This window comes from Apostichopus japonicus, chromosome 20, assembly GCF_037975245.1.
Source record: "Apostichopus japonicus isolate 1M-3 chromosome 20, ASM3797524v1, whole genome shotgun sequence".
Classification (NCBI taxonomy): domain Eukaryota; kingdom Metazoa; phylum Echinodermata; class Holothuroidea; order Aspidochirotida; family Stichopodidae; genus Apostichopus; species Apostichopus japonicus.
In genome coordinates this window covers 10,424,330-10,439,870 of record NC_092580.1, presented here as the reverse complement: position 1 = coordinate 10,439,870, position 15,541 = coordinate 10,424,330, and the positions used below count along the sequence as shown (strand labels likewise).

Here is a 15,541-nt window from a genome sequence, read left to right as displayed (position 1 = left end):
GTGATATCCTGGCGTTTTTAACGGTCTTTGTTTTGTTATGATATAAACTGTAATGTTATTATGCATGGCGGAAGTTATGAATTGCCTACGTGGCGAATATAAAAGCAAATCAATTACTTCACGTTTTCTCTATATTTTATTTCAAATCCTGTCGTCCCCAATATCTGGAATATGTTGTCTGGAAATAAATGTGACAGTCGTTAGAAAGCCATATCGCCAACTTATCGAAGTCTGCTTCCGTGTCAAACCGATCCGTAGGTCAAACCAGAGAGTTTTTCCGCCTGCAAACTCGTTTATATAGTAAGTGTGTTTTTTTAACTACAAATACCTTCATTTCAATGCTTTACACTTATTTATTTCGCATTCAAATAGAACATATGTTTTTATTGGACACATCCTGTAGGTTGTTCTTACCGAAATGCCAGATCTGGCTTTATATCTGGTTTAATCTGGCCAGATCAAGTTTTATCTGGCCATATAAAGCCAGATATAACTGGATATAGAGTCAATCCAGATATGCAGATAAAGTTTTATCTGGCCATATAAAGCCAGATATAACTGGATATAGAGTCAATCCAGATATGCAGATAAAGTTTTATCTGGCCATATAAAGCCAGATATAACTGGATATAGAGACAATCCAGATATGCAGATAAAGTTTTATCTGGCCATATAAAGCCAGATATAACTGGATATAGAGTCAATCCAGATATGCAGATAAAGTTTTATCTGGCCATATAAAGCCAGATATAACTGGATATAGAGCCAATCCAGATATGCAGATAAAGTTTTATCTGGCCATATAAAGCCAGACATGACTGGATATAGAGTCAATCCAGATATGCATATAAAGTTTTATCTGTCAATATAAAGTCAGGTATAACTGGATATACATCATGTTTATCCAGTTATACTTGACTTTATATTGACAGATAAAACTTTAAGACTGTATGCTCTTACATAGTGTATTTTCATAGAGATTTACATTGCACTATATTGTGGTACTGCACTTTGCATATATATTTCAATAGTAAATCACTTACATCAGTGTATACACTAAGTCAAAGGGGGAATAACTATCTCTATCTGGGTTGCTAGGCAACCACAGGGTCTTAGCTTGAAACAGGATGACTCAGAGGTTGATTAAGTGTGAAGACCACTTTTGAACAATGGACATATGTGTTTTGATACTTTGTAGGAGTGAGATAGGAAAGGGAGCTATGTGTACACTAGTGTCCACATGGTAGGAGTAAAGAGCAGAAGGAAGTTTAACAGAAAGGATTGGTACATTTAGAAAAGGTGATGAAGATTCATAAATAATATCCTATTGATGTCAGGACATTGGCAAAGGTTTCTATAGTGAATTGAACAGTCCGAAGTAAGGAAGAAGTTTTTGGAACGGATGGCAACAAGGAATATATTTTGGGACTGAACTTCGATACTGAATGGAACATATATCGCCCTCCTGGAACTTATTTATTAAAGCAAATATATTAAATAAAAGAATAGCACAACGCAATTTAGTATCAACATCTGCAGGACAACAGAAGAATAAAGAACTCAACCTTCAAGTATTATTTTTGAACAGCGTTCATTTTATGACCATAGCAGTCGGATTAGGTAACAGCAAGGAGCTTGCACATTACATATTTCCACTTTGTTCCAATCCAGTTGAGTCGGAACACAGCTGTGTTTATATTTTGTGTGTGTCTTGCTCTCTGTATGGGTCTCCGTACCAGAACAGAGATAACTGATCACGCTGGAAAGTTAATATCAATGCTAGTCCAGTTTTGGCCACTTATTTCCTATTTGATTGACATTTTAGCCAGATATATTATTTTATATTGGTCATATAAAAGTTTATCTGGATTTTCTTTATATCAACCAGATAAAGTTTTATCTGGCCCAGATATGGATACAATAACATTTAGCCAGATCAAATTTTATATCGGCCATATAAAAGTTTATCTGGATTTTCTTTATATCAACCAGATAAAGTTTTATCTGGCCCAGATATGGATGCAATAAAATTTAACCAGATCAAATTTTATATGGGCCATATAAAACTTTATTTTATATCAAGTTATATCTGCCCAATTTTTTTATCTGGCCAGATATAAATTCCAGATCTGCAGCAGATCTGGCCCAGATTGAAATTCCAGATCTGGATTTTTATATCTGGCCCAGATCTGGGATTTCGGTAAGGGTTGTTGTGGTTAGTAACTACCGGGTTGAGTTCCATCTCTGTAATTTATTCTCTACTTCAATGACCATCGTATATACGGAAGGCTGCATTTTCTGCAGTGGAAACTCAGCATGACAGTAGCCGGTATTTAGAGTATAGCTATATAGTCACAAAAAGCACTAATAATCTGAAACCAGCGAATAAATATATAGTATGACGTTTTGTTATATTTGTAGCAGTTATGCATTCATAGTGGTTGCATTAGTTCAATTGGCTAAGATCATATGGTCGCGTGTAAACAGCACAAACTATATGATCTCTCACCAGTGGCGCCGCCAAGCCTTGAGACGGTGCAAGAATTGCCTCCCCAATGCCCACTTATGATAGTCGCCCCCCCCCCCCCCTCCTTCATAGTTGACTTCATAGTTGAACATGGATATATTTCTGTGTTTACGATAGCTACAAGAAAGAGAACTGGCTGCGAAAGCACTGCCAGTGTCTGGGCAAACGTTGTTATCAATTGCTAAGGGGTGCGAGTGTAGTGAAAATGGTAAAATAAAGCTGTACCTTCGAGGAACCAACTCCTACTCCAAGGTTTAGGGTCCTGTGTCGACATCCATCACTTGCGAGACGATTTCAACTAGCTGGCAGCATATAGCTGAACCAGCTTATTATTGCATTGGTTATCGGTCAATCAAGGGTGGACCCTGGACTGAATTGTTACATAACAACAATAACAATAACACAAGACGAAGTCTCATCCGAAATACCGGGTTCCAACGTACTCGTGAAGGTCAACTCAGTTTTCACGAAGTCTACTGTCCTGCTTCTTTAAAGTAACAGAAAAACGTTATCGAAGTAATCAACCTTTCCAAAATAGGCTAGGCCTAGAGGACATTAAAATGGTGACAGTTTCAACCAGTTAGTTGGTCTCGGCTAGGCTAGTACTACTAGTACTACTTACGTTAACGGCTAGGTCTATGACCTAGGCCTAGCCTAAGTTAGGCCTAGATATACACCTAGGTTATTGCTGTAGTTTTTTGCAACCTACAAAAAATCTAGTAAATGTCTGCCCTGACTTGTGCCGTAACCGTTGCAAGTACAGTACAGTGTGGTAACATACATCAACTGTCGTGACTGACAGTAAACTTAGGCTGTAGTTAAATACTTTTAGGCAGTTATATATGTACGGGCTATCATTTCACAATGTTGACACAACCAGTCGGAAAAAAAAATCTACTGGCCAAAATCAATCTCGTGCTGACATCTTCCTAAATTTCGAGACACATCAGTAACTGTACAGGCTTTGCAGAGTAGCCAAATAATATTTACTGATAATAATTAAGCAATACATATTATTAACACTAGGGGCCTAGGGCTTAATGTTACAGTAGGTGTGGTAATCTTGCCACTTCTTTGACTGACTATTGTTATCAAACTTAATCATCACATGTTTACATTTTTAATGTCTGCTGGCAGGAAATTGTCAGTGTATTTCTTTTTCATTGGCAACGGCAAAATCCACTACTGATGACCTAGTATGGTGGTACAGTATACTGTAAATTTGCAACAGTAAGGGCAATAATGTTCCTTTATGGAATAGCAGTATGACGATCCCACTGATTTACTCAGTGGTTTAGTTCTATCCTTCAGTTATGTGATATCATCCTTGGTTTGACCAAATTCCACCACAAACAGAAAGATTTCTATAATGTCTGGTTATCAAACTGCTTGCAGCAAGTAAAAAACTTTCATAAATTTATGCATACGTTGAAGTTTATGATATAATTCAGTGGAACAAGTGAATCATTCCCGAAAAACATCTAAAAAAAACTTGATATTTCCTTCTTTCACTGTGGCAATTTTGGTTGCTTCCGTTAAGTCTTTGTATGTTAAAGTTGTGGTTGACAACATGGTAACTATTTCACTTTTTAAGAAAATGGCAACTACAGTGTTCTATCAGTGCAGTTAGGAGAGACGCTAGGTTAATACCATGTACCACAATACATAGCCTGAATATCAATGTTTGTGGTAGTAAATTCCGTATATTTGGGCAGTGTGTGGATAGAAAAGAATAATTATTCCGATGCACCAAATATTCAATACGGCAACTACTTGTAGGCCAAGGTGTCAGTAATACAGACTTTTGCACACATAATATCTATTACTGAAATAGTTGCATTTATTTGATTATTTGGATGCCATCATGTAGTATTTTTTTGTACAATTTGCACTTATTGCTTAGATATAGAGCAGCGTGAAATTGTTTATATTAAATTGACATGAAACAGGCCTGACTGCAGAGGCATGCTGGTAGAGTTCATAAAAGGGTATTTGTCACTATTTGACTGGTGTGCTAGTACGCTTATTGTAGTTCAGTTTGTGTAGGCCTATACATCTGCAGTGTTAGAGATGTTCTGTAGTATGTAAGGTTCCCATATAGTTTATCTGAAGAAAGAAGGACAAATTGTCATAGGTCTATTGTTGATGTTTCTCCCTCCCCCTCTGAGTTTGAAGGGTACCTACATGATGTCAAATGTGGTGACTCAAATTCAGATCCATGAGAAAATTACAATATATATATATATCAAGGTTTGCGCATAAAGATCAGAATAGTTGGAGGACTAAATATTTGACAGTTTGCCCTCGTGTAAGGCAAATGACAGTCACTAGATGGCCAAATCACTGCTGGGAAAGCCCCCCCCCCCCAACTGTATTAACAATCTGTTTTGAAATGTTGTTAATCCTGCCGGACAATCATGTTAGATAGAAAAAAGTGGAAATGTCCAAAGAAATCTGATTGCATGTATTGGTATTAAGCCATACCACATAGTTACATATATATATTCAGTGATGGAAATATACAATCAGTCCAAGTGTCTTCTCGGCTTAAGAGCTCTCACATTCTTTGCTGGTGTGATATGAAACATTTTTCAAACGTTGACAAGCCCAGCCGGAGTAATTTTAAATTTACATTTTGAATCACATTTTTTACTTTTACAAATTCATTTCATACTAACTACCCCTTTGGTGTAAGAGGCTGGTTTATGTGTAGTACATATCTTGCATATTGCTATGCAGGACTCAGCAGACAAGTCGTTCCCTGCATGTTATATATCTATTTTCTACGTGTCACTGATACTGCTTTTTGTCATAACAGTATGTCATGTTTCAAAATAACTTGTTAATGAAATTCAGTTCATTAAATAGATGGAAGGATGAAATTGAACCTAAGTTATGATTATATCAAAAATATGTGTTGTTTGTTCAGTATATGAAGATACCATATATGTTTCTTGTTTTTACACAGGAAAGCCTTGAATAAGAACAATGACTACATCTTTAACCACAGCCCGTTCTGGATACAATGGTGTAGTATAGATATATATATTTTTTCGTTGTAACTCTGTTATCTACAATATTAGCTATGGTTTTCCTGTGCACAATGCTATATATTAAAATAGTGATAAATATGAAATTCTAATTGCTGATGTCAGCTAATACCACTGTTCAAAGTCACACCTCTCCTGTTTTCCTAACATTCCTCTTTGCAGATTCATTCTTGGGACAAAACCGGACTCCCATCCATTTTGCTGCTTACCAAGGCCAACTGCATGCTCTTTATGGCCTCATCAAACTTGGCAAAAATGTCAACAGCAGGACGGTTGATGGTGTAACGCCTCTACATGAAGCATGTTCACGTGGAAATTTCTACTGCGCTAAGATGTTAATTCAGGCTGGAGCTGAGGTAATAGTAAACTACTCTTCTAGTTTTAAGGAAGTGGTGCTCGTTAAACCCCAAAACCACGAGTTAACCCTTCAGTGTTGGTCTTTTATGTGCAGCAGTATTCAAAGTCACTCTGTTCAAAATGCCATAAGTGGTTCTTGTCGAATCCTCAAACCCTCTCAGTGTTAGTCATTTAAATAAATTATTTCTGGGGGTAGACTAGGTTGACCAGCCACTTTGAATTTATGTGCTGCTGATAATAAGGAATTCTCATCTTTTGGAAAATAAGGGTTTGTTTTATACCAGACTGTACAATCTTGACTGACAGCTTCAGTGACTTTTTCAATACAAATCTACAACAGATCACATTTTAGTATTGTCTCTGCAGTGGTCTTTCAATGTAATAAATGACAGCAAATTCTTAATGCAGTACTCTGACAAGAAATTTGGCATGCCTGACAAAAAGGCATCTGGAAATGGAAATTGATCAATTAAAATTCATCGTCCATTTCTTTGATTACCTTTAGGTGAACGTGAGAAATATTGATGGTTCATCTCCGCTCGGCGATGCGGCTTGCAATGGCAGTTTAGATTGCATTAACCTTCTGTTGGACAGTGGTGTCCTGGTGAATGACCCCATGGCCAGATCAACTCCTCTCCATGAAGCAGCACTAAGAGGTATACCCCAAATGGTCACTCTGCCTTATTACAGCTCTTTTTTAATAGTCAAGAAAAAATATTTACGAATAAGCTGTCGGCTATGTTTGGAATGTGATATCTCTAAATTAGGTAATATATGCAACATAGTATTCAAGAAACAACAATAACAATATTTTAACCGGTGCTGTGGACGAGTGGATACAGGCGGTGGCATTTGAACTTGCAATGAGGCTTAGAAATGGGGAGGTCCGGGTTCCATGCCTGGCCGGGTCATAGTAAGGTGGGTTTTTCATCCAAGAGCAATCTACGGTTTTCCCATCTGAAATGACTTTCTATATTGAAAAGATTCCAAATTTGAGTTCAAGTGTCAAATTTTAAGCCACCCAACGTGTAAGTTGTAATCCATAAGCCCTTGCGGGTTTCTCCCACATGTGGTCGCTTAAGCGTCATAAACATAACTGCTGATTATTATTTTATTATTATTATTATTATTGTTGTTACTATTATTATTGTTGTTATTATTATTATTATTATTATTATTATTATTATAATTATTATGATTATTATTATTATTATTATTATTATTATTATTATTATTATGATTATTATTATTATTATAATAATAATAGTATCAAATGTTTCTTGCTTACACAGAAGATATGCTTATAAAGGCCCACCTTTTCCGCTGGGGTTGCATCAATCTATGAAAAGTTGGGTCGGCAAAATTGTACCCGGGATAAAACTACAGTATCGCAGATGTATTAACAAGTTACATTTAAAGTGATACATTGAGAGTATGAAAATGGTAGAGAGATTCATTTCAAACCTACTGTATGCTGGATGGTAGTGTATTAAATGGCACATGCTTGGCTTCCATGTGCTTGGATTTGAAGTGAAAATGAATAATGTACAAAAACAATTGAAAAAAGCTTATTTGTACAAGTTTTGGATCAATAGAAAACTCCAGTGTTCTTATCAAAATTTTGAAGTGTTCGCTTGCAAAAGTAGCTACAATGCAAAACTGGAACTATATTTCAAATTCAGCTCTTCAACTCAAATGTGATACGATTTTGTTTTCATATATATATTTGATATATATTTCTATTCTATTAACAGACCACTGGGCAGCAGTCACAGCTCTGATAAATGCCGGTTGCAAGTTGGAGGCCTCTGACGGCCATTTTGGGACACCATTGCATGCAGCCTGCTTCAAGGGAAATGTTGCATCGGCTTTGCAACTTGTACTAGCAGGTAGGAACACAGGCATATAGTTTGGGGTGAGGAAGGGGGTGGGGGGAGGTGGGGTTTAAGTGGGGGTGGTGGATACGGAGGTGTAGGAGCTTACAGCAGTTTCCACTGTAGTGCCAACATTAACTGACACCACTTAAAGAATTCATATGGAGTAAAGATTTTGCATGCATTAGCTAAAATAATTTGAAAGAATGGTGTAGCACCCCCATCAAAGATATGGTTCATATAGGGATCAATCACCAAGTTAGGGCTGGAGAATTCAGTTTGAGCATAGAGGATAGGAGGCACGACTTACACTAATCCTGCAGAGTGGACAACATGTTTCAACCTCCTTGTATCCAATAGCTTTGTTGTGCTCTCCAAATTGGTTTACCAATCAGTTTGTTTGTTGAAAAGTTACTCATATGCATGTCTTCAAGCCTAATCTCTGTGAGCATAACTTTTAAGAGAACTTTCTGGGTTTGTGTGGAATGTAAATTAATGTGTGATTGCTAGTGTAGACTGACTGTCACCACCCAGCAAACAAGTGGTTGTAACAGAACTGTTTCTATCATGTTTAATCCCATTTTGGTCGAAATATATATATATATATATATATATATATATATATATATATATATATATATATATATATATACTCCAAAGAGAGAAAACATTGGTAACTTTGAAAATATTTGGCTTTTCCTTCCTTTCTTGAAATGAAACCAAGAAACTATTGACTAGGTATGATATTCTTAGTTTTCTTTAATTATTAAAATGCTACTGAAACAATTCCTCAAAACAGTGGTAAGCTTCAGTAAAGATGATTACCACCAACTTCAGACTCGATGGCTCGATCTGGTTCGAGTTGGCTTTTACTATAAGATCACTGTTTACACATTACATTCCTTGCAATTTCTTTCTAAATTTGCTTTCAAAAAATTTTACTAATAGGTCTCCATTTTCTATGAATGATTTGCAAATAGTTTTTCTCTAGTTTCCAAGCAGAGTTTGTTACAGAGTCACTTCATTGTAAAGCGGGTTAGTCGAATCTTTGCCGGTGAGTGCCCTGAGTCAAGTCTAGTCTACTGCCTTATCTCTAGCAGGAAAAAAACTTGACAAATTTGTACAAGTCACCTTGCACTGTAAATATATAAATATAATTATATATATATATTTTGTTAATGGTCCTGTCACTACCGTTTGTCTCTTCGTAGGAGCTAATGTGAACGCTACCAAACTCCACGAGAGTCCACTTCACTTGGCCGCAGCTGCGGGCAGTCTTCTCTTGGTGAAAATACTCATTGAATTCGGAGCCAACCTGAATCAACGAGACAACAGAGGCAGGAGACCTATCGACCTCATCAGTTCCGACACAGAAATGTATAAACTGCTTAAGCAGTATGAAAGTAATCTATACAGTCATTTTTTCTTTGCATGATTGTCTTTAACTTAATTATAAATAGCTACTTTCCATTTATGGCACGTAATAAATTTTGGTAAGTTGTAGACTGTTCAGAAAGACACTGCCATCAATGCAGGCTGTGTTTAACTATACAGCTGACATTCATCAGATAAAAGCTGCTGGACTAATGTAGTCTTAAAACACAGGCCATTTTTCAAATGGGTCAGTTCCTCAGATTCAAACACAAAAGTCAATGTGTAAACTGTTCTGGCCTCAAATAACATATAAACTACAATGCATTACAAACTTTGTCGATGGTAAATGGTGTCATCCGAGGGTGCAATTTTTTTGTGTATTAAGTTTAATAAAAGAACTTAATTGTTTCTGTTGAGTTTTTAGAATTTAAGAAGAAACAACACAAAAGATCAAACTTCAAAATTAGAGACAGCCTCGAGGAGCTGGTGTCATTATCAATGTAGCCTTAAAGGAGCATTCCAGTGATATGTCATGTATTTAAAGGTTACTAAACTAAACTTCTGCGTGAAGTGTCACCCTTTGTAAGGACAGATATGGAATTCTCACAGTACATAAACAAAACCAAACAGCTTCTTTCTTAACAGATAAAACATTGTTTGATCAGGTATAATTTTCAGTTGTTTCAAGGAAATCAAAACATTCACGCTGATGCAGTCACCCATTGGCCCTTCAACAGAAATATGTTAATTTATACTATTAAAAAAGATAATAAAAATTTTAAGGTTTCGTCTGCCAAAATAAAAAATCCCCTACTCTGTTTATTTTTTTTGTCGTTACAGCTGATGTTTTAAGTCTCCAAGATTCCTGCCGAATGACAATACACAAGCATGTGAAGCGAGGGAATACCAGAGACCTGGTCAATGTTGGACTTCCGGTACCACTTATAGATAGGCTGTTGTATAGAGGACCCTGGGCACCATGACTCCGGTCAAGGACTGGACAAATGGTGCTTAACTATGGGGGTTCGGAATAGAGTACAACCTTTCATGTTTTGTCAACATCTTGATACGATTTGATCGATCAGCACTTAGAAGAAGGCTTATGAAAGCTTCTCCGGGGTGAGGATTATTCTGTGTGGAAATCAATGAAAATTGATTGTTACTCTACCATAGAAACAGTCTTAATGGTGGTTTTCTGTTTAAGAAAGTTGCAAGGTACTGTTTACATTTTCTGACAAGACAAGCAAAGACCAAACGCTTTTCCTACCCATTTCCTCAACTGACCCCCCCCCCTCCACCAACCTTCATCCTCCCACCAAACCCCCACCACCCCCCTGAAGAACAAAAACAACAAACAACACGCAATGTACTCATCGTATGTCAGCTTTGTTATTTTTTTCTTCTTTCTTCAATCTTACCAAAACCTACTGAGTATTTATATCGCCAGTATACCTACAATTGGGCAGAAACTGAAGATATGAGTCGCCCATTTTCGTGCATGATATGAATGTTTATTATCGAAATATTAATAGGTCTTAACAATGCTTAAGACATTTGCAAGTTAGCACTCTGCATCCACTGTTAATGGTATATTTTCTTCCTTAAAAAGTATCTACAATACTGCCTCATCAGACATAACAATAGTGGGGCGGGGGGGGGGGGGGAGGGGGTCATAAGAAGCAGATATCACATTGTCACAGGCCTTCAAGTGGTGCTAAAACATTCCCAAATGCTGTGTTTTCAACCCACTTTCTGCAGTTCTAAACAGATATTGTGAAGCAAAATTAAGTTTGCTTTCAGTGCAATGTGTGGTAGGTCGTATACATATCGAAATAGGTTTATGAAAATGTTATACTTTTCTTTAGTACGCAAGTGGTTTAGCAATAAACTATAAAACATGGACAGAGTATATTTGTAAATAAATTCATATGCAAATTTATTTAAAAAGAAATGATTGGCTGATTGATTCATTGCCTGTGTCAAGACTTTCTCTTTTTTCTTGCTTGTTTTGCGAGAGTTCCTCTCAAAATTGTTGAAAGGGATCGTTAGAGGTGTAATAAAAGTTGTTCATACATGTGGTTCATGAAGTCGAACAGAGCCAGGAATATTGACCATTTCTGATGAATATATAGGAACCATTAAAAACCTGGACTGAGGTTGGGAAGGGGGGGGGGTATGGGAAACTAGATGGGATCAGTGGAAGAGAAGGGAGGGGTAAGGAGGTTAGAGGAGGAGGTAAAGAAGATTGATGAGGCCAGTGGAGAAGGCGTGGGTGGCGACGAGGGATAGGGGAGTAGGAGAGTGCGTGTAGGATGGGTAGAGAGGACCGTAAAATATGTCATGAACTCTTTGGTGTGTACTAAGCTAGTCGGTCAGTCCAGTGATTCTCTATTTTTACATATCATGTACTGAGATAACCAGCTCAGGGAGATGTGCTTTCACTTCCTCAGTTGTAAGTATGGATTGGGACCTTGGTGTATCAGCCTCGCTTGCTTCCTTGTTTGGTATTACATTATGTATTAATGAAGACTTTCATGAAATAATGAAAAAATTGTACATGCCGAAGCAATCACGCAATGCTTTATAATGATAAAATATGCATATTCATATTATTGGAATGTACCTGTGATTTTCGGATTTCTCATTGCTGCTTGATAAAATCTCAACTTATACCAATAGAATCAGATATTCGGCATTCTCCTAATTATCAATTCCTGCTCCTCCTTGTCACAATCGGTGATCATGCACTAAAGAAGAGTTAGTTTTGCTCGAAAGCTTATGTGTGTATATATATATATATATACATAAATATATATACATACATATATATATATGTATATATATATATATATATTGTATATTGTATTTGCTATCTATTTTTTAATCTCTTGTATGATCACTGCTGTTGATTAGCCCATTGGCTATGATAATAAACTGGTAATCATGGAATGAGTGAAGATTTGGTCGAACCTGTTGAAAGCTTCCGGTTTTGATGATTTTAGAGTCTTGTGCACTTGCCATTTCTACATCGGAAAGGAATAATTAAATATCCACTATAAGTGAAATGGTGAGGTGGATGAAATGATCCAGGAGTCTCTCTTACTTTGGGACATTTACAAATATCGCTTTGAGTAATCCTCAATTAGATAGGCTTAGTAAGAAGTAAAGCTTGTATGGGAAATGTAGAATGATGAACAGAAGAAAATAAAACCAACCGAAAAGCTCTCTGTTAATGAACGTTTCTAAGTAACGGCTTCATCTTAATTGATCAAAGACGTGAAATAAATTAAAAACGTAATTCAGAATTCTAATGGTTGTACTTAAAGGAGAATCGCGTTAATAAGTTTTATCGATTAGTTTAACCATACATTTTCTATACAATATATTGCCATGAACTTTTGACGCAGAATTCCGAGTTAACTTGAAAAGTCATTTAGCGCGCTAAAAGAGTGGAAAAAGTATTCACATATTATAATCACCTGCAGATATACGGAGAAAATCAATTTGAGGACATCTGTTATGAATAGAAGGAAGATATATTATCCCCCCCCCCCCTTTTAAAATGCAAGCATACGCAAACAACAATAACTATCAATGAATATTAATATTTGCTAATGCAAATAACCCGATGATTAGTGACACGAATATCCGTATCATCTCATATATGGAATTATTAAAAGGTATATACAAAGAAAAATGAAAAAATCTTGCATGTGAATAAAAAAACAAGCATATTTCATAAGAAGTTCACTTTTAGACACGCGAAAGATTAGTCCGTACGAAATTTGCTTTGAAAGTAGTTCGGCGGCATATTGTAACAAATACTTTGGCAATGCAAGATGGAGATATAAATATGGATGAGATAGCATTTTAGTTGTGAAAATCACGTCTTACCCTCTCCCACAACCCTCGCCCCCCCCCCCCACGCGCTTGATTTTTGTGGCCTTTCAGAATGAGCCCTATTCCGCCATCCATGCAACCATAAATATCATCAACATTTAATAAACCTATTCAGAAGAGGTTTCAAATATTGGAAACAAGAATGATAACAGATGAAACAATTAATTTTATATGACAATGAAACAACAATTATATTCCCGTCGGAGTATAAACTCACACGCCGCTATTTAAAAAAAAAAAAAAAAATTAGTGAAAGATTCTTATACAAACACGTAGCCTACTTAAATTCAAAATATTTAATTGTACAAATATATAGGGCTCTTCATTCAAAGTTATCCAAACATATCCTTGATATAATTTTGCTTTTATAATTCAATGATTTTTATGAACGCTTCTGTACAGAAAATTTTAGGGTCTAACTGCCAAAATATCCAAACGAATCTCAAGGATTTTGTTTATTTGGCATTATTATTAGTTTTCATAATTTGGGTAATTGTGCGGTTGGTCCAGCTGTGATCCCTGCCAAACTAATCATTGTGTTGTCTCGAAATGCGCATGTAACTTGAAATCAATTCCTAAACTTTGATGAAATATATCCACTGCTCACCAATCAATACATAGAGTAGGCTATATATCGGTTGCCGGAGAAACCATGAACAGTTTCCACATCATTGTTAGCGGATGCTGTATTTACCGTACGTAGACGTGCAGGGCAAGGTGCGGATATCTCTGGACTGCTAACATCCACTTGCTTTGTTACAAACTTGGTGCAATCTGCGGAATCTATTTACTAATATTACTACTTAATAATAATAATTAACCAGTTTTGACTAACTATCATAGGTTGGGACGGAGGAAGATTACTTGATCTTTTCTCGAGAAACGATATCATGTTATATATCCTTGGAATGTAACCTATAGACCCAGTGGCGTGCGCAAAGGGCCGCGAGGCCATGTCCGACTTTTCGATTTCCCCATCATCCGTGACCTTTGAAATCCTGTGCACTCCACTGTACAGACTCTAGTCAATTTATGTGTTAGTGAATTCGCCATTTCTGCGGCTCTTAACATGTTTCATGTGGTTAGATTATCTAAGAAAAAATAAATAAGGGTATAGTAATGTTCTTTATATATTGCGATCTTCTCGATGTGCCGGTTCAAAGCATACCGTACGTTAAACAGGCCTATCTGGAATGTTTATTATAGGCTGATAACGTCAGTTCATTTAGTCCAAGACCTCAACGTTACTTCAGTTGCCTTTTACAACTTCTATATTCAATCTAAACAAGTTCTTCAGACAGTAATAACATCAACGGATGTATTAATCCAGCCGTTATGATTGATGAGCATGTGACAAAGTATTAAAGGATCATTGTTCAAAACCAAGCAATTAATAAATACAAGTATAAAAGTTAAAAAATATTAAAAAACCTGCACTGATAAATGGCTGCTAACATTTCAGAACGTATCAAAAGTTTTTTTTTTTTTTTTTTAATGTCTACAGTATATCTCTTAAAATTCACCATTCATTTCAAAACAGCCTGAACGAAAAACAACAACCGAGTTATATTCGTGCAATGTGCCGTGACCATATATCGTAGCATTTCCAAATAAAAAATAAAGCAAGTGTTTCATTAAAGACACAATAATGTTGAGATGATCTTATAAACTTGCTTCTTAAATTTGTTGCAAGTAATGATATATAACAATGGATTTACAACCGAGTTGATGTAGAACAGTATCAAGAAATAAAAGAACCATTGTTCTGCTCCATTGAAAGAATAGGAATCGTCCGAGGACACTAGAAGTAGCGTTTGAAATGGAAGCCAACAGGCTATGAATGTAAATACAATTAGAAACAGCTGCCGCCCAGCTTTTCTCAGTTTCTGCAAACGAATTGACTCACTTTCATTAACACGAAAGTTGATTTTGTCATCTCGTCTCTGAGATGATTTGTTTTCCATGAGGACATTTGAAATAGTCGATACAAACAATAATTCTCGTGGAATTATTTCTACGTTTGTGTCCCCAACTTCCGGTGTCTCTCGTCGTATCGTCGCCGTCGCCTGCGGTCGCCACTCTCCATTTCTGTCCGACGAAGACTCGAGGGACAATTCAATACCTTTCGTCTCTTCGAACTGATCGAAAAGTGAACTTCCTTGTGGCAAGTTGTAAAAATCTGGACCCATTTTGCGAACATTTTGTGAATGATTTGTCGTGATTTCGAATTGAGAATTCTTACTGAGTGAGATTGCCGTGGCATTATTTCTAAACATTTGCGATCTTATTCTTAATTTGATAAATATCGCAAGGTTCAATGAACCAATGGCTATGAGTGGTATGATATAGCTCTGAAGAAGCAGTACCACCGCAACAATATAGTGTAACGGAAACTGTACACAACTTTTGGGTAAAATGGACAACATATGAAAACATACGTTGTTCAAACTTGAGGACAA

At 36.4% G+C, this 15,541-nt stretch overlaps 1 protein-coding gene across 6 annotated transcripts; it reads left to right on the top strand.

Moving 5' to 3' along the window:
• Positions 1-145: 145 nt before the first annotated feature.
• Positions 146-11,148, top strand: LOC139961691 (ankyrin repeat and SOCS box protein 13-like). 6 transcript variants are annotated; one of them, XM_071961094.1, is made up of 7 exons: positions 146-300; positions 5,496-5,555; positions 5,740-5,933; positions 6,440-6,590; positions 7,689-7,823; positions 9,020-9,211; positions 10,023-11,148. In XM_071961094.1, exons 2-7 carry the CDS (start codon positions 5,516-5,518, stop codon positions 10,163-10,165), a joined length of 855 nt encoding a protein of 284 aa, XP_071817195.1. In that variant the 5' UTR covers positions 146-300; positions 5,496-5,515; the 3' UTR covers positions 10,166-11,148. The 6 variants fall into 6 exon arrangements, with proteins under 6 accessions (XP_071817195.1, XP_071817192.1, XP_071817193.1 ...); XM_071961091.1 differs by lacking the exon at positions 146-300 and adding an exon at positions 2,846-3,021; XM_071961092.1 differs by lacking the exon at positions 146-300 and adding an exon at positions 2,846-3,090.
• The last annotated feature ends 4,393 nt before the right edge of the window (positions 11,149-15,541 follow it).